The following is a 27,607-nucleotide window of genomic DNA, read 5'->3' on the forward strand; positions in this document are numbered from 1 at the left end:
GTAAGGAATATGTTAGCATTTAATTTCCAATTTACCATCTGAGTCACAGCAACCATCAAGCACATGATTTTCTATTCAAAATTGGGCAATATGTCCCCAAAATAGTTGACTCAGACACCAATACTTCTAGACTACCCAGAATTATATGAAAACCAGCACTTTTAGGCCTGGAGCTTTGGATTCTAGATGCCCAGTCAAAATGTGAATTTCTTCCCACTCCCATCCCATAAATAAAGGGAATAATCTCCCTAGCCACCTTCTTTCTCTGGACCCATTCTCAGATCACACTTGACAGTCAAACATCACTTTTTAAATGTTACTTTATGAAACTTCACGATCACCAGTGCTGGGTATATTAGCATCTGAGTTTTGCAAGCAAAGAAGCTTTGAAAAAACATACGAGTTGGATTACAAGAAGGGCTATGAAACCCAACCTCACAAAACAAGAATGTCAGCTTGTATGTATTATCATGAAGTGCTAAAAAATGCAATTATAGTTCACACTTTATCTTTTTTTCCCTCAAAATTATTTGTGACTTCAGAAAGAGAGATGGGAGAAAAGGGCTTTTTCCCCCCAGTGTGCATTCTGAAACCCTCTAAAAAGCCACAAGTGTGTATGAAACAAATTCTCTAGTCACATGGATTCAAACCACAGCATTCTTCCCAACCTACCACTCAAGCAGGCCAAGAATAATCTAGCCAGTCAACTTGCATGTAGGAAAACTACTACTGCCTGGAAAACCTTGAAATATCATTTGTACAGGTTTCCGGTTTATAAAAAACATTTCACTACTGTACAAAGGAGAAAGCTATGAATTACCAATTACCAAGAGATTATCAAGGACTATGATAAAGGATGTTAGACTGATGTGTACTTCATCTTTAGCAGAATGTAAACTTTTTTAAAAACTTCAGAGATGGTTCATAAAAGAATATATGCATATAGGTAATAACTGTGAAATGTTCAATTATATTAATCAATGAAACCTATTAAAATTAGCAAAAATAAAAAATAAAATGACCTATTATACAGATAGTTCCAATGATTAAAAAGAAATTATCAACATATATCAAGCAACTTAAAAAGTTTCAGATACTTGGACCTGGTTTAATTCTACTTTCATTAGTCTGAACTAAAAAAAAGAAACTAAAATGTATCTTGTGCAAAGATGTTCATTGTAGTGTAATCTGTCGAACACAAAACTGTAAGCAACAAAAGGAAAATGATAAAATGAATTATAGAACATATACTAGGGAAATACATTTTACTTGTTCATTCATTTACTGACCTGCTGTGTTTCAGAAAGGACATGAGGTGGCTCATAATATATTATGTAACCATGAAAAATCATGTTTAAAAAGCAGCATGCTGGGGGGGCACCAGAGTGGCTCAGTTAAGTGTCTGCCTTCAGCTTGGGTCATGATCCCAGGGTCCTGGGATCGAGTCCTGCATTGGGCTTCCTGCTCAGTGGGGAATCTGCTTCTCCATCTGCCTCTCTCTCTCTGTCAAATAAATAATATCTTAAAAAAAAAAAAAAAGCAACACGCTTGTGACTATTACAAAGAAAGGACTGGATACAAAATTGTGTGTGTGAGCAAAAGTAAGATTATAAAACAATGCAATCTTACCTTTGTTTAACGATATACAGAGAAGGAAGGGAAATCCACTGAAATATTAAAATGGTATGTGTATGGTTGGTAACAGAGGTCAATTTTCTTCTATCTTTTTAATTTTGTAAGTTATATATACCAAGCTTATTTTTTTTTTAAAGATTTTATTTATTTATTTGACAGAGATAGAGACAGCCAGTGAGAGAGGGAACACAAGCAGGGGGAGTGGGAAAGGAAGAAGCAGGCTCATACCGGAGGAGCCTGATGTGGGGCTCGATCCCATAATGCCGGGATCACGCCCTGAGCCGAAGGCAGACGCTTAACCGCTGCGCCACCCAGGCACCCCCAAGCTTATATTTTTATAATAAAATGTCTGTATATATGAAATTGTAAAGAGAATAAAGGTTATTTAAAAAACAAAAAAACTAGCTATATAAATGATGGTTTAGAAGAAGTTAGCTCTTCCTATATATAGCCACTAATGAACTGAAAAAGGGAAATTAAAGTACATAATACCTAAGAGAAAAAAATCCACATGGAAATAACCTCATGAAACATAAATGTGTTTGTCAATTAAAGCTATCAAAATAAAGACAGAATAAAGAGATGATATAAGGTTGTAGGGAGAGAAGGACACTAACATAAGCAAGAGAATACCTGAGAAAAGCAAGGAATTTTAATGCTAACATAGTTGTGTTGTTTAAACTGCAGTTTTAGAAAAGAATGCATGTAGAGACAGAGGGTAGAATTGTGGTTGCTAGGGGCTGGAAGGAGGGGAAAGGATAATGAGTATGTAGTCTCAGTTTAGAAAGACGAAAAAGTTTTGGAGTTGGATGGTGGTGGAAGTTCACGACAAGTGAATGTACTTAATACCACTGAACTCTATACTTATAAATTGTAAAAATGCTAAATTTAATGTTATGTATATTTTACAATAATAAAAAAAGAAAATTCTGATTTGAAATAAATTATACAACAAAGGTACATATTCAGATTGGCTCTTTGAGTTTTTAGCTTCTCTGAAACAACATTTTATAAAGATGTGAGCATAATTTATTTTTTAAAAAGCTGTAATTACACTTTCATAGCAACTTTCAATCAGAAGGTAACTTATTACACCTGTTTAATAATTCTTATGATGTAGCCTACGTTCAGTTTTCAAGTATCAAGAAATCATGCCCTATTTAAACAAAGGTTTAAAAGTAAAGTAGCTATTAGGTTCTAAAGGAAAAAAAAAAAAAAAACCCTAGAAGTGAGGTCATTAATAATTCTGGTTTTTCCAGCAAATTTGTGGTAATCAGCTATGAGAATAAATCTCCCCAACAATAAGCACCATTTCTAGAAATTGGACAAAGGACATTTAAGAATTGTCCCCATAATTCCTGGAAGAGTCACAGTTACCCTTAAAATGCAGTGGAAGTGTTCTCATGATAAAGCATTCTACAAACAGACTTTTTCAAACTTAAATTTCTGATCATAAAAAACAAGAAGCAAAATAAGAAAAAACTTCAGGACCCAAATTCCATATCCAGTTTTCTCAATTCACTTTAAAAATCTCACTTACCCTTCTAGTGTTTTCAAGGATTTTGGGATCAGGTTTTCCATAGTTAGGTGGATTGGCATATGGGTCATATCCAAGTTTGGCAAGCATGGGTGCAATCACTGCCATGTCTTGTAAAACATCTGGGGGTATCTTCCCAACCCACTTTGATAGTGCTCCCACATTGACTGGCTTGATGACTTGGTCTGTAGATCTTTCCACTCTGAAAACAATATAATATGAGTATGAATAAGGATTTATTTAAAATACCAAAAAATAATAATGTTAAAAGACCAATGGAAATTATTTTTCATAACTTTAAAACCTGTAAGTGTCTGGATTATAAATCTATTGAGAGAGGGGACACTAATCAGACTTAACACTATTTACCAGACTCTTTTTCTCAATGTCCTAAATTTGACAGCTATTATTGGGAACTTCATGTTTCTAGAAACAGGAAAAATGGTCAGCTGAAAACATCTGCACAAAACGGGTTAACAATTTAATTACAACACCCACACACACACAAAAAAAAAACAAAGCTAATACTGCTTAGGAAAACAGCCAATCAACTTACTTGAAAGGCATCACAATTAAACAAATAAATAAATAAGATGGACTGATGAATGACTAGAGGGACAAACAGATGGACAGATGTGTGATAAAGCAAATACAGCAATACATTAATTAGAGCTAGCAGGCATAATTCTTTCAATTCTTTGTATGTTTGAAATTTTTCATAATACAATATTAGGGGGAAAATAGCCAACCATAACCCACTAAGAATGCAAAATATTCATTTGTTCTGTTTTTTTGTTGACTTCCTGAAGAATCCTTTTTTCTAAAGAAGGAAAATTAGTGCTATTTATGATTTTCAGTATTATAGAATAAATGTATTCTATCTCTTGATGTAGAAGTTTACTTTATACTCACTATAGTTGACTAAAACTCATAATCTTAGGATAAAATAAATAAATATAAATAAAATAAACATAAAATGACACCTAGATTTAAATTGGATGTGAATTAGCAGATTTTGGTCAAATGATTGCAAAACAAAAGTGCTTAATAAAACTTAAGAGTTTTATATCATAATGCATAAGAAGTCATTCAAATTAGTATTCCAATAAAAGGTAAAACCCCTTTTTTAAAAGTATATGACCTTTCCCTGCAGATAATCATTATATGATGATGAATCCCTCAAAGGGACTCTACTCCCAAACAAAAGACAAGAGAAAATAAAATGATTATTCCCTGGGATTCTGTGAAACCACTAGCTCCAGGTTTCCTTCCTGTCTCAATGGTCACATTTTCCCCCCTCTTAAAAATTTCTCCAGGACACCCAAAGCAATCTATACATTCAATGTAATCCCTATCAAAATACGACCAACTTTTTTCACAGAGCTGGAACAAATAATCTTAAAATTTGTATGGAAGCAGAAAAGACCCTGACTAGCCAAAGGAATGTTGAAAAAGAAAATCAAAGCTGGTGGCATCACAGTTCCAGACTTTAAGCTGTATTACAAAGCTGTAATCATCAAGACAGTATGGTACAGGTACAAAAACAAACACATTGATCAGTGGAATAGAAAACAGAACAAAGATAGGGACCCTCAACTCTGCAGTCAACTAATCTTCAATGAAGCAGGAAAGAATATCCAATGGAAAAAAGACAGTTTCTTTAACTAAAGTGGTGTTGGGAAAATTGGACAGCCACATGTGGAAGAATGAAACTGGATCATTTTCTTACACCAAACACAAAAATAAACTCAAAATGGATGAAAGACCTAAATGTGAGACAGGAATCCATCAAAATCCGGGAGAACACAGGCAGCAACCTCTTTGACCTCAGCCACAGCAATTTCTTGCTAGACATGTCTCCAATGGCAAGGGAAACAAAAGCAAAAATGAACTATTGGTACTTCATCAAGATAAATAGCCTTTTACAGCAAAGGAAATAGTCAACAAAACCAAAAGACAACTGACAGAATGGGAGAAGATATTTTCAGATGTCTTATCAGATAAAGGGCTAGTAACCAAAATCTGTAAAGAACTTATCGAACTCAAAACCCAAAAAACAAATAATCCAGTGAAGAAATGGGCAGAAGACATGAACAGACATTTCTCCAAAGAAGATATCCAAATGGCCAACAGACACATGAAAAAATGTTCAACATCACTTGGCATCAGGGAACTACAAATCAATGTAGTTGATGGTCCATCCACCATGAGATGGACCTCACACCAGTCAGAATGGCTAAAATGAACAACTCATGAATCAACAGATGTTGGTGAGGATGTGGAGAAAGGGGAGCCCTCTTACACTGCTGGTGGGAATGCAAACTGGTACAGCCACTATGGAAAACAGTATGGAGGTTCCTCAAAAAGTTAAAAATAGAGCTGCCCTACGACCTAGCAATTGCACTACTGGTATTTATCCCAAGGATACAAACATAGTGACTCGAAGGAGCACATGTACCCCAATGTTTATAGCAGCAATGTCCACAATAGCCACACAATGGAAAAGAGCCCAGATATCCATCGACAGATGAATGGATAAAGATGTGGTATGTATGTGTATATATATATATATATATATATATATATATATATATACACACACACACACACACACATACACACACAAACACACAATGGAGTACTACTCAGCAATCAAAAAAATTGAAATCTTGCCATTTGCAACGACATGGATGGAACAAGAGGGTATATGCTAAGCGAAATAAGTCAATCAGAGAAAGATAATTATCATATGATCTCACTGATATGTGGAATTTAAGAAACAAGGCAGAGGATCATAGGGGAAGAGAGGAAAAAATAAAACAAGAGGAAATCAGAAAGGGAGATAAACCATAGAGACTCTTAATCACAGGAAACAATCTGAGGGTTGCTGGAGGGGAGGGGGATGGAGGGATGGGGTAACTGGGTGATGGACATTAAGGAAGGCATGTGATGTAATGAGCACTGGGTATTATATAAGACTGATGAATCAGTGACCTCTACCTCTGAAACTAATAATATATTATATGTTAATTGAATTTTTTAAAAAAGTTTAAAAATGAAAAAAAAGAAGACATGGTGTATATATACACAACGGAATACTACTGAGACATCAAAAAGAATGAAATCTCACCATTTGCAAAGATGTGAATGGAACTAGAGGGTATTATGTAAGCGAAATAACTCAGAGAAAGAACAATTATTTGATTTCACTCATATGGAATTTATGAATTTATGTATTTGGGAAAGGGAAAGGGAGGGAAAAATAAAATAAGACAGTATGAGAGAGGGAGACAAACCATAAGAGACTCTTAACTATAGGAAACAAACTGAGGGTTGCTGGAGGGGAGGCAGATGAGATAACTGGGTGACAGGCATTAAGGAGGGCACTTGAGGGCGCCTGGGTAGCGCAGTCGTTAAAGCGTCTGCCTTCGGCTCAGGGCGTGATCCCGGCGTTCCGGGATCGAGTCCCACATCGGGCTCCTAGGCTGGGAGCCTGCTTCTTCCTCTCCCACTCCCCTTGCTGTGTTCCCTCTCTCACTGGCTGTCTCTCTGTCACATAAATAAAATAAAATCTTTAAAAAAAAAAAAAAAAAAAGGAGGGCACTTGATGTAATGAGCACTGGGTGTTATACGCAACTGATGAATCACTAAACTCTACTTCTGAAACTAATAATATATATGTTAATTAATTGAGTTTAAATTAAAAAAATTTTTCTCCAGTATTCCACTTAACCCACTGCTGTCTTCACTCTATACTTTCTGCTTGTATGGCTTGATATTTATTGATCTTTTCTTGACATCCTTGGTTCTTCCAAGATAGGTCCAGTGTATACCTATTGCCCCAGTCTTCATTATTAAGAGCACATCCTACTCACTCTCATAAATGTTCAAGTTTGTGTGATAAATTATATGGTTACCCTACCCAGATACCCTACACACATTTCAAAACTAGGATGGTCCAAAACTGGACCCATCATGTTCTGCTCAAGATCTGATCCTCTTCATGTACATGTTATATTGATAAATGGCACCACCACTTATACACAAGGCAAAGCCAGAGATTTCAGATGGGACAGGGAGAAAGAAAGCAAGATCACTTCCAAGTTATCCAGTTCTATAGTCCTTATCTTTGAGTGAAACATCTCTCCTCCATTCCTACTTCCACTATCTTAGTTCATATCACCATCACTTCTTACCCAGCTGATTACAAAAGCCCCCTAACTTCCCTGCATTTAAATAGTTGGCCTCCTTGCCCAACTATCTATCATTCCACTGAAATATAAGAAGGGTCTATGTCTTGTTAATCTATCACCAGCACCTAGCCCATTAATATGTAATAGATGCTCAATTAATGTTTATTAAGTAAAAGAATAAAAGCTTTTCATGGGAAAAAAGTCCAGGCCTATAAATTTAGTTTACACAAACATGCTCAAGAGAAGTCAAGGATCATCTTTCTAAGGAGATCAACTGACACAAGTTGAACTAAAATACAAGAGCTAAACTGCATGATATTTTCTGTGGGGGCATTAGGAATGTTAGAGAATGGGAGTCATGTCTACAGAAATAAACACCTCCAGAAAAGCAAGGCTTATAATAAACACAGAATATCATTTACTGCTCATTCTATGTCAGGCACTTTGCATGCAATATCTAGCTTTTGGATCCTTAAAACAACCTTAAGAGAAAGGTATCAGTCCCTATTTTTCAAATGTGTAAACTGAGACCCAGATAAGGTAAGTGATTTACCCAGGTTCACACAGTCTGGAATAGTGGAGTGGAACCCGCATCTGTCCAATTCCAAAACTCTCGTTTTCCCGTTTCTCTTATCGCCAACCTATTGATCTTCTTAATTTTTACATTCTATGCTTCCCTGGAAACTTCAGCCTTTTGTTCTAATGCATAGAGTGAGCAAATTGGTTTGCCATAACGGTAAAAATATATAAATATACTATACATATAATAGGCATATATAATCCTCTGCTGGTAATGTTTAACAACCTGATCTCCAGGGAGGGGAAAAGCTATTTGTTGCATTTACTGATGTCCATGGCGTAAATACCCCTACCATGGTTGACTTCAAATCACCAACATGGCATCACCAACTGCCGCTGACCAGCTCTAGCAGACCACTGAATATCTATAGGGCCATAATCTCCTATCTCAAATTCTGAAATCCAAAAAACTATAAAAACTAAACATTTTCCTGCCTTCGTTTCACCGCAAAACATGACCTGGACTGATAGTACTTATAGTTCTTATTCTACGTGGCATAAACAATCATACTCTTTGATGCAGAAACATGAATGTGTATGACCACACAGTGCTGACACAGAATAGAGGGTATTATATAATATGTGTTATGTACATTATATGACCTGAGATCCAAATATTTCTCAGTTCTGAAACACATCTGTGTTAAACCCTGGAGTCACACATAGGGTTTGTATATCATGACTGGGAAGTTGGCTTTATCTTGAAAATGATGGGATAGAAGGGTTTTCATCACAGAATTGACATGATCAGGTTATCACTGTAAGCATTCAATCTGATAATTATGGGTAAGGTAGATTGAGGGATGGGGTAACTGGGGTCAGAAACACTAGTAAAGACATTCAACTACATATTGGAAAAGTTGAAAAATTACTAATTCATCTAGAGCAAGTGAGATGGAGATAGAAGAAAAACTCAATAGATTAAAAAAAAAACACTGATAAGACTTAGTAGCCAATTAGATAGGGAGAGGAGCAGGGGAAGGAGTCTAGATCAATTCAGATTTGACATGAAGGGCTCAAAATACACAGTGTTATCATTCATTACAGTAGGTAGTATGAAAGGAAAACATATGACACTGTTGCTTTGTTTTGTTTTAGATGTATGGAACAAAGAGAAAGAGGTAAATTAATAGTAGTCACAAAGTTACCAAGTCTAAAGAAAAACCAGAGTTGACTAAGAGACTGGAATGTAGTATATGCTCAATAAACGACAGCTATTATATTTTTCATCCAGATTATAGCACTGGTTCCTAAGAAAAATGAAAAGCCATATTTATCATTAAGATCAAATTAATAATTCAAAGTCCAGTGATCTGTTATCTGAAAGCAAAAGAGAACTCTAAAATGAAAGAATTTGGAAAGGTTTTTTATTACATAACCACTGAGTCACAAGATCCACTAGCAGCAAATGCAGTTACTACGGACTGCTAGAGGGAAGAACTTGGAAAGGCCCACTGCCTATCAACCAGATGTTCTTCTTTAAGATTGTAGTAAAGACATTTTATACTTACTGACCATAAAATTAAAATTAAACATTTTCTGAATACCCACTATGTATGTGTCCGGTCAAGTGTTAGATACAACAGATGTAAAAATGACTGACTAGGCCATGGCCCTCCTCTCAAGAAGCTCAGAGTCCAATAAGAGAGATAAACAATACTCATGATTAATATGCAGCATGGTAAATGGAATGACAAAAGCTAGAAACTATAGGGGCACCTGGGTGGCTCTTGATTTCAGCTCAGGTCATGATCTCAGGATTGGGATATCGAGCCCTGCACAGTCAGGCTCTCCACTGGGTGTGGAATCTGCTTAAGATTCTCTCTCTCCAGGATGCCTGAGTGGCTCAGTTGGTTAAACGTATGCCTTCCAGTCAGGTCCTGTCCTGTGATCGAGCATCAAGCAGAGCATTGAGCATCGAGCATCGAGCATCCGGCTCCTTGCTCAGTAGGGGGCCTGCTTCTCCCTCTGCCTGCCACTCCCCTGGCTTGTGCTCTCTCTCTCCCTAACAAATAAAATACTTAAAAAAAAAAAAAAAAAAAGATTCTCTCTCTCTCTCTCTCCTCACCCTCTCTAAAAAAGCCAGAAACCCAGAAACTATATAATGTGACTACAGATGACAGAACTGAGCCATTCTTTTCCTGGGGTGGGACATAAATCAGGGCAAGCTGCCAAACAGCTAAGGCAAGAGTTAGCAAGCAATCTATGGGTCACAGGCCAAATTCAGTCCTACTGCCTGTTCTTGTCTGGCCTTCAAGCTAAGAATGGCTTTTACGTTTTTAAACGGTTTTTAAAAACTCAAAAGAATATCTCATAACACATGAAAATCATATGAAATTTCAATGTCATAAAGTTTCATTGGAACACAGCCATGCTCATTTGTTTATACATTGTCTGTGGCCTCTCTTCTGCTTCAATGGCAAAGTTGAATAGTTGAGATAAAGACCATCTTGCTCCCAAAACCTAAAATATTTACCATTTAGCCATTTACAGAAAAAAAATTATCAACTGTAATCTGAGACTGCACCTTAGGGGCATGTAGGGTCTGTATGGGGGAGTCTCAGGAAACACCCTTCCTTACCGAAGGACCCTATCAACTTTCATATGCATGAGAGACCTGCTGCACTTAGGGAACGGAGAGCTACACGTGGAGAGCCACTCCCACTTGTTTCCGAAAGGTGTATGACTGCTTTAGCTCTAAGTCAGCTGAATATTACAATGAAAATTTGATGGCCTGTCAAGCCAAAACTAACTGGCCCTTTACGGAAAGTTTGTTCATCTCTGTTCAAAAGGATACAGTCACTAGAGAGAAACGAGCTTTGCTCAGACAGCCTTATTATCTTTTCTACACAACAACTTGCAGGCTGGATGGAGCTCATCAAATCCCCCTTACTCCTTCAGACTTTCCAGAAATGAACCAACAGTCAGGTGTGAAGTGTCCTAGGCTACAAATTAGTTACCATTCCAGTACCCACTAGTCCCACTGGGACCTCAAGACACAGTGCCTGCCAGACTAGATACTTCAACACCCACAGCCCAGGCACAGCCCTGCAAGGCAAGATCTACCTGTGAATCTGCAGGTTCTCCCCCAGTCCTGAGTGTGCAGGCTCCCTTCTCTCTGCAGCACTCAGAGTGGAAGGCACTCGTCCTCAGCGAATGGGGACAATGCCAAAATCTTGAATGACTGAGGTGAATATAATCTTCCAAGACACTCATTTGAAAAGCATGGATCTTACATGAGTCTTGGTTAAACACTACAGCCAGGCGGGCTGCCAAACCACAGGTCTGAATTATGATACACAGCAACTACTACCGGAAACCAAATTCTCTAGACTAAAGCAAGCGTCAGGGATGGAATGGACAGGCAAAAAAGGAACGGAGAAGAGTACATAATCCATACGGTTATACTTATTAGACTAAAACAAAAGATGAAATACCATTAACACTCATATTTTCGAGGCGCCTGGGTAGCTCCGTAGGTTTAGCACCCAGCTCTTGATTTTGGCTCAGGTCATGACCTCAAGGTAATGAGGACGAGCCTTGCATTGGGCTCCACACTCAGCAGAGAGTCTGCTTCTTTCTCTCTCTCCCTCCTCCCGCCCCTCCGCCCGCTCATGCACCCTCTCTCTCTCTCTAAAAATAAATAAATAAATAAATCTTTTTTTTAAAAAAACCATGTTTTCAAAGACTATTTCACTCTTAGCAAATGCTTGGGTTATATCTTGTGAAAGTAGACTTTTCTGTGTGTGTACACAACAGAAATTCAATTTTGTAATGTTATATATACTCATAGAATCATATCAAAATGCTAACAATGACAGTGATATGATTGTGACTTTTATATTCTTACCTAACTTTTCTGTATTTTCCAGTTTTCTATAATAAGCAATGTCTTTTTCAGCTCATGGAAGAGTGGAATTATGGAGGTCCACACAGAAATCTAATAATTATCTTAAGCTCAACACAGTCCAAACTTAATTCCTGATCTTATCCCCAAAGTCTACTATATGGCCTCCCAATCGTAGTTGAAAACAACTCCTCCATTCTTCTGGCTGGGCAGAATAAAATAAAACGAGCTGTCTTTTGACTACTCTCCAGCTCATCCAATCCACCTGAAAATCTTATCAACTTATACTTCAAAATATATCCAAATATGATCACTTCTCATTAAATCCACAGCTACTCCCCCCTGGTCCAAGCCAACATTATCTCTTGTCTGGATTTCTACAATATTCTTCTAATAGTTTCCCTGCTTCTTCCTTTACATTCCCATGGTCTATTTGCAGTATATACACCAGATAGAGTTAGATAGTATCATTCTTCTCCTCAAAATCCTGCAACGCCTCCCCAAGTATTCCAAGTCCAAGTCCTAAAAATGAGAGGGAATCTGAGAAACCACAAGAATAGGTTCTTTTAATCTTGCCAAATCATCTATGAAAACAAAGAAACCAGATAGCAAAACCAAAAAAAAAAGAACAACATTTAAAACAAAACGAGGTGACAAAGTTGCCCTACAAACTCCAAAAATACAAGTGGTTGGAAACAACCAACATAAACATAATACCTGCATGAAATGAGTAAGTTGGAGGAAGGACAAGGAAGCAACAGGGCATCTGAAAGACATCTATATGGTTGACCCTTGAACAACATGGTACTTAGGGGTGCTGATACCCATGCACTTGAAAATTCTTGTGTAATTCTTTCTTTCTTTTGTTAAGTAATCTCTACACCCAATGTGGGGCTTGAACTCATGACCCTGAGATCAAGAGTCACATGCTCTACCGACTGAGCCAGCCAGGCATCTCCCTTTCCATTTCTTGGTGTAATCTTTAATTTCTTTCATCAGTGTTTTATATTTTTCAGAGTACAGGCCTTTCACCTCTTTGGTTAGGTTTATTTCTAGGTATCTTATTATTTTTGTTGCAGTTTAAATGGAATTGGTTTCTTACTCTCTCTGCTGCTTCATTATTGCTATATATAAAAATGCAACAGATTTCTACACATTGATTATGTAACCTGTTGACATTACTGAACTCATTCATTAGTTCTAGCAGTTTTTTTGGTAGAGTCTTTCAGGTTTTCTTCATATCGTCTCACATCACCTACAAATAGTGAATGTTTTACTTCTTTACTGATTTGAATGACTTATGTTTCTTTTTGTTATCTGATTGCTGTGGCTACACTTCCAGTACTATGTTGAATAGAAGTGCTAAGAGTGGACATCCTTGTCTTGTTCCTGACCTTAGGGGAAAAGATCTCAGTTTTTCCCCATTAAGGACGATATTAGCTATGGGTTTTTCATATATGGCCTTTATTATGTTGAGGTATGTTCCCGCTAAACCTTTTGGGGGTTTTTATCATGAATGGATGTTGTACTTTGTCAAATGCTTTTTCCATATCTGTTGAAACGATCATACGGTTCTTACCCTTTTATTCTTTCTTTTATTTTGATTGATTTGTGAATATTGAACCACCCTTGCAACCCAGGAATAAATCCCACTTGGTCATGACAAATGATTTTTTTTAAATGTACTGTTTGCAAGTATTTTATTGGGAATTTTTGCAACCATGTTCATCAGGGATATTGGCCTGTAGTTATATTCTTTGTAGTGGAGTCTTTCTCTGGTTTTTGGTATCAGGGTAATGCTGGCCTCACAGAATGAATTTGGAAGTTCTCCTTCCTTTTCTGTTTTTTGGAATAGTTTAAGAAGAATAGGTATGAACTCTTCTTTAAATATTTGGCGGAATTTACCCGTGAAGCCATCTGGTCCTGGACTTTTGATTACCTACTCAATTTATTTGCTGGTTACTGGTCTATTCAAGTTTTCTACTTCTTCCTGTTCCAGTTTTTGTAGTTTATAATATTTTTCTAGGAATTCATCCATTTCTTCCAGGTTGTCCAATTTTGTTGGCATATAACTTTCCCTAACGATTATTTGTATTTCTGTGGTGTTGGTTATATTTCTCCTCTCTCATTTCTGATTTTATTTATTTGAGTCCTTTTTCTCTTTTTCTTGATAAGTCTGGCTAGAGGTTTATCAATTTTACTGATTTTTTTTCAAGGAACCAGCCCCTGGTTTCATTGATGTGTTCTATTGTGTTTTTAGTTTCTATATCACTTATTTCTGCTCTAATCTTTATTATTTCCTTCCTTCTGTTGGGTCTGGGTTTTGTTTGTTGTTCTTTTTCTAGCTCCTTAGGTACAAGGTTAGGTTATTTGAGATTTTTTTGCTTCTTGAAGTAGGCCTGTATTGCTATAGATTTCCCTATTAGAACCACTTTTGCTGCATCCCAGAGGTTTTGGACCATTGTGTTTTCATTTTCATTTGTTTCCATGTACTTCTTTTAAGATTTTATTTCTTTATTTATTTGGGAGAGAGAGAGCGAGAGAGACAGCAAGTGAGCATGCACATGCATGCATGTAAGCAGGTGGAAGGGAGAGGGAAAGGAAGAGGGACAAGCAGACTCCCCACTGAACACAGAGCCTCATGTGGGGATCGATCTCGTGACCCCGAGACTGTGACCTGAGCTGAAATCAAGAGTCGGCCATTAACTGACTGAGCCACCCAGGTGCCCCAAGTTTCCATGTACTTCTTTATTGCTTCTTTATTTCCTAGTTGACCCATTCATTGTTTAGTAGCATGTTATTTAATCCCGATGTATTTTCAGTCTTTCCAAATTTTTTCTAATGGTCGATTTCTAGTTTCATAGTGGTGTGGTCAAAAATTATTTATGGTATGATTTTGATCTTCTTGAATTAGTTGAGGTTTGTTTTGTGGGCTAATATGTGATCTCTTCTGGAGAATGTTTCACATGCACTTAAAAAGGTGTATTCAGCTGTTTTATATGTTTATATATCTGTTAGATCCACCTGCTCCCATGGATCATTTAAAGCCATGGTTTCACTGTTGATTTTCTGTTAAGATGATCTGTCACTGATGTAAGTGAGGTGTTAATGTCCCCTACTATTATGGTATTATTATCAATTAGTTCCTTTATGTCTGTTACTGTTTTATATATTTGGGTGCTCCTATGTTAGGTGCATAAATATTTAAAATTGCTTTATCATCTCATTGGATTGTCCCCTTTATTATTATACAGTGTCTTTATTTGTCTCTTGTTACAGTCTTTGTTTTAAAGTCACTTTGTCGGGGCGCCTGGGTGGCACAGCGGTTAAGCGTCTGCCTTCGGCTCAGGGCGTTATCCTGGCGTTATGGGATCGAGCCCCACATCAGGCTCCTCTGCTATGAGCCTGCTTCTTCCTCTCCCACTCCCCCTGCTTGTGTTCCCTCTCTCACTGGCTGTCTCTATCTCTGTCAAATAAATAAATAAAATCTTTAAAAAAAAATAAGGTCACTTTGTCTGATGTACGTATTGCTACTCTTTTGACATCCATTTGTATGACAGATGTTTCTCCAACCATTTACTTTGAATCTGCAGGTGTCTGTAGTACAAAATGGGCCTTCTGTAGACAGCATATAGATGGGTCTTGTCTTGTTTTTTTAAGATTTTTATTTTTAGGGGCGCCTGGGTAGCGCAGTCATTAAGCGTCTGCCTTCGGCTCAGAGCGTGATCCTGGGTGTTCCGGGATCGAGTCCCACATCGGGCTCCTCCGCTGGGAGTCTGCTTCTTCCTCTCCCACTCCCCCCTGCTGTGTTCCCTCTTTCGCTGGCTGTCTCTCTGTCACATAAATAAATAAAATCTTTAAAAAAAAAAAAGATTTTTATTTTTAAGTAATCTCTATACCCAACATATGGGGCTTCAAGTCAGAGCTCCAAGATCAAGAGTTGCATGCTCTACCAAATGAGCCAGCCAGGAGCTCCAGATGGGTCTTGTTTTTTTGTTTGTTTTTAATCCATTCTGTCACCATGTGTCCTTTGACTAGAGGGTTTGTTTCACTTACACTCAAAATAATTACTGATACAGATGTAATTATTGTTTTTATTACTCGTTTCATGGTTGTTTCTCGAAATTTTCTCTGATCCTTTCATGTCTTTCATTCTTTCATGTTTGCTGATTTTCTTTAGTCATACATTTGGATTTATATCTCTTTAATCTTTGCATATTAATGGCTTTTGATACATGATTACCGTTCAGTTTATCTGTAATCTCTTCTGTATATGGCAATCTATATGAAGTTGATGGTCATTTAAATTTGAACCTATTCTTTTCTCTTCCCTCCCCAAGTTTTAGGTATATGTTATTATATTCTATATCCTTTTTTGGTGAATTCCTTAACTGATTTTTTACAGAAATATTCATTTTTACTGCTTTTGTATGTCCTCCCTCTATACTGTCACTTTTAGTCTCTCCTTTCTACTCAGAGTTCCTTTTAGTATTTCTTGCAAAGCTGGCTTGGTGGTCATGAACTCCTTTGGTTTTGTCTGTTTGAGAATTCTTTATTTCTCCTACTCTGAATGATAACCTGGCTGTAGAGAGTAGTCTTGGCTGCAGATTTTTTCCATTCAGCACTTTGAATATATCATGTCATTCTTTCCTGGCTTGCAAAGTTTCTGTTGAAAAATCTCCTGCTAGACTTTTGGATTTTCCCTTATAAGTTAATGACTTCTTTCATCTTGCTACTTTTAAGATTTTTTTATCACTATATTTTGCAAATTTAATTACCATATATCTTGGTATAGGTCTATTTTGTTAACAGAATTTGCCCTGAGTCCAAAGCCAAAGTCAGCAAGCTTGGAGTGAGTGTGTCTTCAGGAGAACTCGTGGGCCTGGTGCACTGCTACCAGGTTAGGTGGAAGTATCTGTGCAGCCTTGCCTCTCACAGGTGGCTCTGTGTTTATGCTGGAAGTTGGGGGAGGAAAAGGACACCTACCAGCTCCCTCATTTTCAGTGAAGTCTCCCAACATGCTCCAATATCAGTGTGAACAGATCTGTCTCCTGTTTGTCCCTGGCACTGTGTAAACTGCTATTTTTGTGTTGCCTTTCTGTGCAGGCTGCTGTCTCTTTAAGGGCAGCATCCAAGTTATCGCTCACTCTCCCCACTCCCCAAGTGCTGATGCAACAGCCTTTTAAAAGCTCCAGGCTCCAAGTACCACCACTGGTTTTTAAAGCTACATGTTATGGATATTTGTCTTCCCCATGTGAGCTCCATGGCCCAAGGGCCCATTTCTCTGCCCTCTCCATGCACACTGCTCCCACCCTCCTGCACGCGGCCTCCCTCTGCCTTTCTGATCTTCCCAACCATTCAGCTGCAGCTTCTTCTCTATATTAGTTGTAGAGTTGTTCTGCCAGTCTTCAGATTGCTCTCCAGTTTGTTGACTTAGATGTGGATGGTATCTAGTTGAAAACATGAAAAAAGGTGAGCTCAGGGTCCTCCTACACTGCCATCTTCCCAAGCTCCTCCAAAGAAAGCAGTCTTTAAAAAAATTTTTTTTTCCAAGTATATACTGACAGAGTACATGGTCTACCTCAGAATATCTGCTTTAAAATGACCAACATCAGGATGTATCCTAGTGAAATGATGGGATTTCAAAAGAAAAAAAATCCATTGAGCACCTAGGCAAAATGAGCTCGTGACTCACAGCAGAAAAATAAAGTAACAAATACAGAAGAATCAAAATTAGATTATCAGACTTTATAACATCTTTTGCCAAAAGAAAATGGAGCAATCTATTAAACATACACATGGAAGAAAATTAAGCCAAGAATTTTATATGGAGCAAAACTGACTTTCAGGTATAAGCAAAACAGAACAGCTGTTATCAAACAGCTGGAATCAAAGTTCCAAAGAACTCAGGAAATACTGTTTCTATGGACACTTTCTGAAGAGTCTACTAGAATGCAAGTCAACAAACTTTTTCTATAAAAAACCAGATAGCAAATATCTAAGGCTATCAAGGCACAGTCTCTGTTGCACAACCTCCTTTTAATTTTTACAACCCTCTAAAATTTTGTAAAAACCATGCCTAGCTCATAGGCTATACAAAATAGGCGGAAAGCCATAGTTTTCCACCCCTGTACTAAAAATGAGCTTCAGACAACCAAAATAGTTAGGGGGCACTGACAAAGGACTGGGATAGCCTGACCAGAGGAACTCTTAAAATACCATTTTCTGTTAAAAGAAACTAAGGCATATTGAATAAATGATTGATTCCTGATCTGAGCTGAGCCTGTAATACCTTGTCATACTAGATAAGCAAGGAAATTATGAGACACTCCCATGGTCATGGCAAAAGTCCACAGGAACCAATATGAAGAAGCTTCTAGTGGGCCAGAGATGGGACAATTTGAACTTCAACAAAATAATAATTGCAATAGATTGACATCATCGAATTAGTCTCTTGGAAAGCTATGAAAAGAAACCAACTCATCTTGAAAACTACCAAATAAAGAATAACAATCAAGTATTTATCATGCTTTTTTCCTATATGGACTATAAACCTAGGTAACCAGAGAGTAGATGCAGGGATGTATCACTTTATAAAATTTTTCCAAATAATATTGAGAAACTAAATCAGAATTTTGCAAGATCAAACAAACTAATGAATCTAGGCACTGAGGATCAAAGGCTGCTAAAATCACAAAAAGAAAGACAACTACACATAACAGACAGCCTTGCCAAATCAGATTTTGAGTCTGATTAAGCCTCTGGATTCAGCTGCCAATTTGTATGAAATACAGAATTAAGAAGAATATGTTGGACAATCAGCAGTCCGATTGAAAAAATTTTGCAATTAGCAAAATTCAGATGGTAAATAATTTTACCGGTTAAATGACCTAGGCTCTTCAAAAAATAGTGCATGGTTATGATAGGAATTGAGCTTTTGGAAATCTGTAAGTTAAAAGAAACTCAAAATACATGCCAGATTGTTTTTAAAGGGTGAGGCTGTAATATATAAGCATGCATATTTGGATGATAAAACTATAAAGAAACATCAGGAAGTGACTTCTGAAAGTGTCAGAATAGTATATAGTTTTACGGGAAAGCATGAGATTTATTTTGAGATTAGGATACATGGATAGGCTTCTGGACTGGCATAGTTCAATTTCTTGACAGGGATGGTAGCTATAAGGGTGTTGCCTTATTAAAATTCATTACACTAATTTTTAATTAGTCCTTACAGTGGTCTACAAGGCCCTATATAACCTAATCTGACTTCCACACCCTCCTACGTCCACTCTGTTCCAGCTCCACTGACGTTTTTGCAATTATTTGTGTAGACCAGGTATGCTCCTCACTAGTGTCTTCACAGAGGCTGTTTCCTCTGCCTGGAACACTCTTTCCCCAGATATCCACTTGGCTAACTCCTTCCCCCTAAGATTTCCTCAGATCTCATGCTGATGAGGAATACTCTGATCACTCTATTTAATATTATAACCAGCCCTTCAAAATCCCCTCGGTCCATGGGACACCTGGTTGGCTCAGTCAGCAGAGCATGCAACTCTTTTTTTTTTTTTTTAAAGATTTTATTTATTTATGTGACAGAGAGACAGCCAGCGAGAGAGGGAACACAGCAGGAGAGTGAGAGAGGAAGAAGCAGGCTCCCAGCGGAGGAGCCCGATGTGGGACTCGATCCCGCAACACCGGGATCACGCCCTGAGCCGAAGGCAGACGCTTTAACGACTGCGCTACCCAGGCGCCCCAGAGCATGCAACTCTTGATCATGGGGTTCTGAGTTTGAGCCCCATGTTGGGTGTAGAGATTACTTAAAAAAATTTTTTTTTAATTAAAAAAAGTCCACTCCATCCTGGTCCCCTTTATTCTCCTCTGATTTTTCTTTTTCCATAGCATTTATAATCTCCTAATATGCTATATGTTTTTCTTATTTAAATGGTTTTTGGGGTTTTTAGTCTTCGCCCACTAGATTGTAGGCTCCATAAGGGCAGCAATTTTTCTATTTTGTTCACTTGCTCTTGCTCTCCCATAGGTCTCTGCCAAAAGTATCACTTTACCAATGAGGACTTCCCTACTATTCCTACACCCCACCTCTTAATAACAACCTATACTCTACTTTATTTCTTTCTATAAGACTCATTATCATCTGATGAACTAGACGTTTAACTTGCCTATTTTTTAATGGGATGGCTCCCAAATGAAAATGTAAGTTCCATGAAGAAAGGGCTTATTTTTATTTGTTTTGTATGTTTTGTTAACTGCGATAACCCCAGCCCATCAAACATAACCTGGCACATAATGGGTGCTAAGTAAAAACATGTTCAGTGAACAAATAGTCTTTATCATATTTAAGTAGTTTTTTCCTATTCCTTCTTAAGTTTTATTATGAATGACAACTCAATTTTACCAAGAGCCTTTCAGCATTAAATAATATGAACATCTGGTTTTAATTTATTGATGTAATGAACTGTATTAATAGATTTTTCTGATATGAACCATTCTTTCATTTTTGAAATAAAAGTTATTTGGTCATAAAAGCTTATCAATCTTTAATACACTGCTGAATTCTGCTTGCTAATATTTTACTTATGACTTTAGGATTTATGATTTTGGCATCAATATGAATAAGAAAATTCTGGTTTTCTTTTCTGTAATTTCTATTGTGTTCTGTTGTTAAGTCATGGTTTCATAAAGTGAACAGGGGAGTTTTCCATCTTTTTCTAGGACCTAGACTAGTTTAAACAGCACTGGACTCATCTGTTAGAGATAATTAAATTCTGAGTCATCTATGCCTTTTTAAATGTTCTTAGTCACCTTTTCAATCTCTTTGATGCTAATCAATGTATTTACATTCTCCATCTATCATGAAAAATTAGCTATTATCTCTGGACTTTCGATTTATTACGAAAATACCTTTACATAGTATTCACACATAATTCTTTTAATGTCTTTTATACCTGTATTATTTCTCCTTTTTCATCCTTTAGCTAATATACATTTGCTCTCTTATACCTTCATCGATACAGCAAAGGGTTTACCTTTTCATCGATCGTCTCAAATCAATTTTCATTTTTATTTATCCTTTCTACTATTTTTCTCTATTTTATTATTTTCAGTTTTATCTTCATTGACTTTAGGATCCAAGACTATCACAGTAGTACCTCCTTATCCACCAGGCATAAGTTCCAAGACCCTCAGTGGATGCATGAAAACACAGGTAGTACCAAACCATATATACACTATGTTCTTTTCTTTTTAATATATGATAAAGTTTAATCTATAAATTAGGCACAATAAGAGATTAACAATAATAAAATAGAACAGTTATAACAACATATATGTAAAAGTTATATAAACATGGTCTCTCTCAAAATACCTGATTGTACTGTATTATAATGGTTTTAAGATGATAAATTGCCTATGGGATGAGAAAGTGAGGTGAATGCTATAGGCACTGTGACACAGCATTAGGCTACTACCGACTTTCTGACGGTATGTCAGAACGATTATCGGCTTCCAGACCGTGGCTGACCACGGGTAACTGAAACTGGAAAGCAAAACTGCAGACAAGGGTGGGCACTACTGTACTCCTTTGTGTATGATATCATAGCAATGTCCTAAGTTCCCATATGATTTGGGTCTATTTCCAATGTTATTCTTTACCACTTATCAAGACAGATCATTCGATTCATATGCAAGAAGATTTTATTATTTAAGTACTAAGGAGGGTCTCATTAGAAAGGGTAATGGGCCTAAATAGCAGCATTAAACTGGAGGTTCCAGATGGTATGGTCAGTTGAAGGCTAAACCAAGAAAAGCAGCTACTTAAAATAGGCTCACTGCAACATGTATAATGTGTGTATGCATTCCTATCCTACCCCCACTCTCAATATATGTTCCATAAGGGCAGGAATTTATCTCTTGTTTGCTGTTCTATCCCAAGTGCTTACAATGATGCTAGGAGCATAACAGAATGTCAATAAATATTTGTTGAATAAATGAATAAACTGGAGAAATCTGTTTCTGATTCTTCGGATGAAGTCAGCATTTCTAGGTTTAGATTAATAGTTCACACAAGGTCAAGAAAAAAATAAAAATCTCTCTCCTCCCCTGATTACTCTTCCTCTCCCCTGTGCCTGGTCTTGTCCCAGTCCTTTTTCTTTCTGTCCTTGAACATTCTGGGATGAAAGCAGCTCTGTTGTGGTTTTGTCTCTGGTTGTTTTATTTTCTCTGTGCAGCAACATCTTGGTGTTTGGCCAGACTTGCATTCTTTGCAAGGAATAGATTTCGTTTCTTTTTTACAGCCTACAAGTAGTTGTGAAAACACTGGCACTTTATTTCTTGAAAGTTCACTTACTTGCTCATTCTACTTTGGTCCTCCAACATGAAACAACAGAACAAGCTAGTTAAATGTTGGTAATAACTGCCCTTAGCCCATTCTGGACTTTAAGATTAACGTATGTATGCGGCACCTGGGTGGCTCAGCTGGTTAAGCATCTGCCTTCGGCCCAGGTCATGATCCCGGGGTCCTGGGATCTGGCCACATGGGGCTCCCTGCTCAGCAGGAAGTCTGCTTCCCCCCCTCCCTCTGCCTCTCCCCTTCATGTGCTTTTTCTCTCTAATAAATAAAATTTTTAAAAAAATTCACATATGTGACCAAATATTTAAATATTACCCTAAAGTCAAATAGGGTAATCATCAGATTATTAAAACTAGGTTTATGTTTTTATGTCAAAGGTAAATTATATTATTATACCTTAATTAAGACTTTTAGCAGTCATAAATAATGAAACTGTGGTTGAATTTGCTTCCACATGATCTAATTATATACTATTATTTATCCCAGATTTGAACACTGCAAGAATAAAGATATATATTTCAAGATCTTAAACTATCTTACATAATACAAAGTACAAACAGAGCTTCAAGAACAGCAACTTTTTTTCAGCTTTTAATTCAAATTTTATGTATATATCCATGTAACCATCATCCAGAACAAGAAAGAGAACATTCTCAGCTTCTAAACTGGCTCCTTTAAGCTGCATCCCAGTCAGTACCCATAAGATTACCAGTATTCTAATAACTACACAGATTACTTTTACCCATTTTTGAACTTTATATAAATGGGAAATTACATTATACACTCTTTTGTGTCTTTTTATGCAAAGCATATTTGGTGAGATTTAACATGTGTATATCAGCAGTTTGCTCCTTTTTATTGCTCACTGCATGAATATACCATATTATCTGTTCCCCTGTTGATGGGCATTCGGATTTGCTTCCAGCTTTTAGAATAGTTATAACACTCATATAATAATGGTTATAACCTTAGTTAGTTATAACTAACTGCTCATTCAGTGTCTCTTCTCTTTGAAAGATTTCGTTATATCTATGCTAGTACACTTGATGGTATCCCACGGGTTCTGTATATGTATTTTTTTCTGTTCTTCACATTGGATAATAGCAATTAACTTGTCTACAAGTTTGCTGGTTTCTTTCTTCTTCCAGTTCAAATTTCTTGGGCCTGATGAGAGAATTTTTCATCTCACTTATTGTCAACTCCAGAATTCCTATCTGGTTTCATACAGTTCCATCTCATTATTCTCTATTTTGTGAGACACTGTTCTCATACTTTGCTTTACTTTTTATTTTTAAAAAATTGTATATATTTACAACGCGTACAATGTGATATTTAAATATACACAATATTGTGAAATAATAGCTACAGTAAGCTAATGAACATATAAATCACCTTTTTGTGTGTGTGGTAAATATTCATAAGATCCCCTCTCTTCACACTTCTGGAGTCCTTAAATCTAAAGTGAGTCTTTTGTAGCCCCCACTGCTCCCCCCGCCAAAAAAATCACTGATGTTGTTTTTTAAATCCATTCAGCCACTAAAGCTGAATAAATGTTGAATGACTGGTGAATTTAAACTCTTTACATTTAAAGTAATTCTTTTTTTTTTTTTTTAAAGAAATCTCTACACCCAACATGGGCCTCAAACTCACAATCCTGAGATCAAGAGTCACATGCTCTTCCAACTGAGCCAGCCAGATGTCCCTAAAGTAATTTTTGATAAATGAGAGCTTACTGCTATTTTTTGCTATTTTGCTATTGTTTTGTTTCCCTCTTCATCTCTTGCTGTCTTCTTCGTTTTCTGATGGTTTTATGTAATGGTTTGATTCTTCTTCTAAGTATCTAAGGTTTTTTTTTCTTTGTGGTTACAAGGATTGCATGAAATATCTTGTAGTTACAATTTTCTATTTTAGGTTGACAATAACTTAACTTCAATCACCTACAAAAATTCTACACTCCCCTTTACAAACACTTCGTTTTTTAATAGTCAGAGTTTGCATCTTTCTATAATGTATATCAATTAACAAACTTTTGTGATTACAATTATTCTTAATGTTTTTGTCTTTTAGCTTTTACATTAGGGTTAAAAGTAATTTATATACTACCATTACAATATTACATTCATTATATATTTACCTTTACCCATGAGATTTATGTTTTCATATGGCTGTCTAGCTTTTCATTTCAAATGGAAGAACTCCCTTAAGCATTTATTTCTTGTGAGGCAGGTCTACCTCAGTTTTTGTCTGGAAAAACTTTACCTCTCTTTCATTTTAAAAGGATAATTTTGCCTGACATTGAATTCCTGTTTGGCAGTTTTTTCTTTCAGAATTCTGAATATATCATCCCACCCTTTCCTGGCCTGGTAAGTTTCTGCTGAGAAATCCACTGATACTCTTATGGGGTTCCCTTCTAAGTGATGAACCACTTTTCTCCTGATGCTTTCAAAGTTCTCTTTATCCTTTAATATTTTTTTTGCTTTATTTTACTTTTTAATGGAAATATAATTGACATATAACATTGTGTAAGTCTAAGATATACAATTTCCTTGGCCTTTGGTAATTTGATTATAATATGTCTCAGTGTAGTTTTCTTTGGGCTGATCCTGATGCAGAAACTTCTGAGCTTTGTGAATCTGGGTATCAACTTCCCTCACGTGATTTGGGAGATTTTCAGCCATTATTTCTTTTTTCTTTTTTCTTTAAAGATTTTATTTATTTATTGGACACAGAGAGAGGCAGCGAGAGAGGGAACACAAGCAGGGGGAGTGGGAGAGGGAGAAGCAGGCTTCCCGCTGAGCGCGGGGCTCAATCCCAGAATGCTGGGATCATGACCTGAGCAGAAGGCAGATGCTTAACAACTGAGCCACCCAGGCACCCCTCAGCCATTATGTCTTAAATAAGCTTTCTGTCCCTTTCTCTCCTTCCTCTCTTCTGGGACCCCCATAATGCATATATGGTTTTGTTTGATGGTTTTGTTTGATGTTTAATAGTTAAGTTAATATATCTTTGAGTTCTCTTCTCCTTCTTTGAGTCTGAGGTTAAAGCTCCCTGCTGTATTATTTCACACAATGTATTCTTTAGCTCCAGAATTTGACTTTTTTTTTATGATTCCTATCTCTTTGTTGAACTGTTTTCTTCATGTATTGCTGTCATGATTTTGTTATCTATCTATATTCTCCTGTAGTTCATGAGTTTCTTAAAAACAATTATTTTTAATTCTCTGGCAATTGAAAGATCTCCATTTCTTTGGGGTCAGTTACTGAAGTTATTGTGTTCCTCTGGTTGTTTCATGTTCCCTGTTTTTGTATTCCTTTTAGCCTTGTATTGCCGTCTTTGTATCTGAAGAAGCAGTAACCCCTTCCAACCTTCATGGACTGGCTTAGCTAGGGGAAGATGTCCTCCAAGAGAAGATGTGAGGTCATCAGCTGGATGAAATGTATAGCAGCTCCAAGTCCAGATGTGGAGGTGTGCCAATTCTGCAGCAAATGAGGGCACCTGGTCTCCCAGTTGCATGTGTGCAGCCACAAAAAGCACCTGGTTCCATGGACATACATGAGCAACTATGGTGGGCTCATAATCCCTTGGACACATGGATGTGTGTTCAGTGGTATCTGTATGTGCTGGAAGCTATGTTCAGGCTCGCACATCAAGGTGGGCGCTGGGGCTGCTAAGGGAGAGTGACAATTCTAACTCGTGGGTGGGAGGGGCATCATTTGGCGACTCTGGTTCCAGGGGATGCAGCACCTCCGGCATGAGGAAGCTCTAGCAGCTGGAGTCTGCATCAGCAAAGAGCACAGGAGTCCTCTGCAGCGGTAACTACAGCTGCTGAAGTCCCTCAGTCTCTCTCTTCCCCAATTAGGGGAATTCATGGCCAAGCGAATTCCCTGCAACACTTTGCTGGCCTGAGGGATACGACAACGTAGGCAGAATGCTTCTTATCCCATTTATTTAGTCATCTCCAGTCTCTGCACTCCTCTGGTTCACTGAAGCCCCCTAAATGTAGCCCATAATTTTCCCAGAATTTTCCTCATCCGTGATAGTTGACTTGATCATTATTTTTGTGTGGGGGTGAGGGCTGGGATCTCCTAGTCTGCCATCTTGGTGATATTACCCTCCCTCATACTTCCCCTCAGTTCTTTAGACATGGTTTGATTCCTTGAGGAACTATTTAAAATAGCTGATTTATTACAATAGCACCAAAAGTCACATGGTATCTCGGAATTAACTTAACCAGAGAGGTAAAGGATCTATATTCTAGAAACCACAGAACACTGATGAAAGACATTGAAGAAAACACAAAAAGATGGAAAAACATTCCATGTTCATGGATCGGAAAAATAAACATAGTTAAAATGTCTACGCTACCCAGAGCAATCTACACTTTCAATGCCATCCTGATCAAAATACCGATGACATTTTTCAAAGAGCTGTAACAAACAAACCTAAATTTGTGTGGAGCCAGAAAAGACCCCGAATAGCTAAGGAAATGTTGAAAAGGAAAAACAAAGCTAGGGCATCACGTTCCCAGATTTCAAGCTATACTACAAAGCTATGATCACCAAGACAGCATGGATCTGGCACAAAAACAGGCACATAGACCAACGGAACAGAATACAGACTCCAGAAATGGACCCTCGACTCTATGGTCAACTAATCTTTGACAAAGCAGGAAAAAACATCCAGTGGAAAAAAGACAGTCTCTTCAATAAATGGTGCTGGGAAAATTGGACAGCTATATACAGAAGGATGAAACTTGACCACTCTCACACCATACACAAAGATAAACTCCAAATGGATGAAAGACCTTGATGTGAGACAGGAATGCATCAAAATCATAGAGAAGAACATAGGCTGTAACCTCTTTGACATCAGCCACAGCAACTTCTTTATGACACATCTCCAAAGGCAAGAGAAACAAAAGAAAAAATGAACTTGTGGGACTTCATCAAGATAAAACATTTCTGCATAGTAAAGGAAATAGTCATCAAAACAAAGAGGCAACCCACAGAATGGGAGAAGATATTTGCAAATGACACTACAGATAAAAGGCTGGTATCCCAAGATCTATAAAGAACTTCTCAAACTCAATGCACAAGAAACAAATAATCAAATCAAAAAATGGGCAGAAACCCCAATGTTCATAGCAGCAATGTCCACAATAGCTAAATTGTGGAAGGAGCCGAGATGCCCTTCAACAGATGACTGGATTAAGAAGTTGTGGTCCATATATACGATAGAATATTACTCAGCTATCAGAAAGAACGAGTTCTCAACATTTGCTACAACATGGACAGCACTGGAGGAGATAATGCTAAGTGAAATAAGTCAAGCAGAGAAAGACAACTATCATATGATTTCTCTCATCTATGGAACATAAGAACTAGGATGATCGGTAGGGGAAGAGAGGGATAAAGAAAGGGGGGGTAATCAGAAGGGGGAATGAAACA

The 27,607-nt window shown here is 37.3% G+C and overlaps 1 protein-coding gene across 1 annotated transcript in view; it reads right to left on the bottom strand.

Moving 5' to 3' along the window:
• Positions 1-27,607, bottom strand: part of TPST1 (tyrosylprotein sulfotransferase 1) — a 158,158-nt gene that overhangs the window by 51,448 nt on the left and 79,103 nt on the right. Inside the window, exon 3 of the mRNA XM_040635003.1 lies at positions 3,176-3,374. Within this exon, the coding sequence (XP_040490937.1) occupies positions 3,176-3,374 (199 nt within the window). The remainder of the gene's footprint in view (positions 1-3,175; positions 3,375-27,607) is intronic.

The sequence above is a fragment of the Ursus maritimus genome, unplaced genomic scaffold (assembly GCF_017311325.1).
Source record: "Ursus maritimus isolate PB19 unplaced genomic scaffold, ASM1731132v1 scaffold_2, whole genome shotgun sequence".
Classification (NCBI taxonomy): domain Eukaryota; kingdom Metazoa; phylum Chordata; class Mammalia; order Carnivora; family Ursidae; genus Ursus; species Ursus maritimus.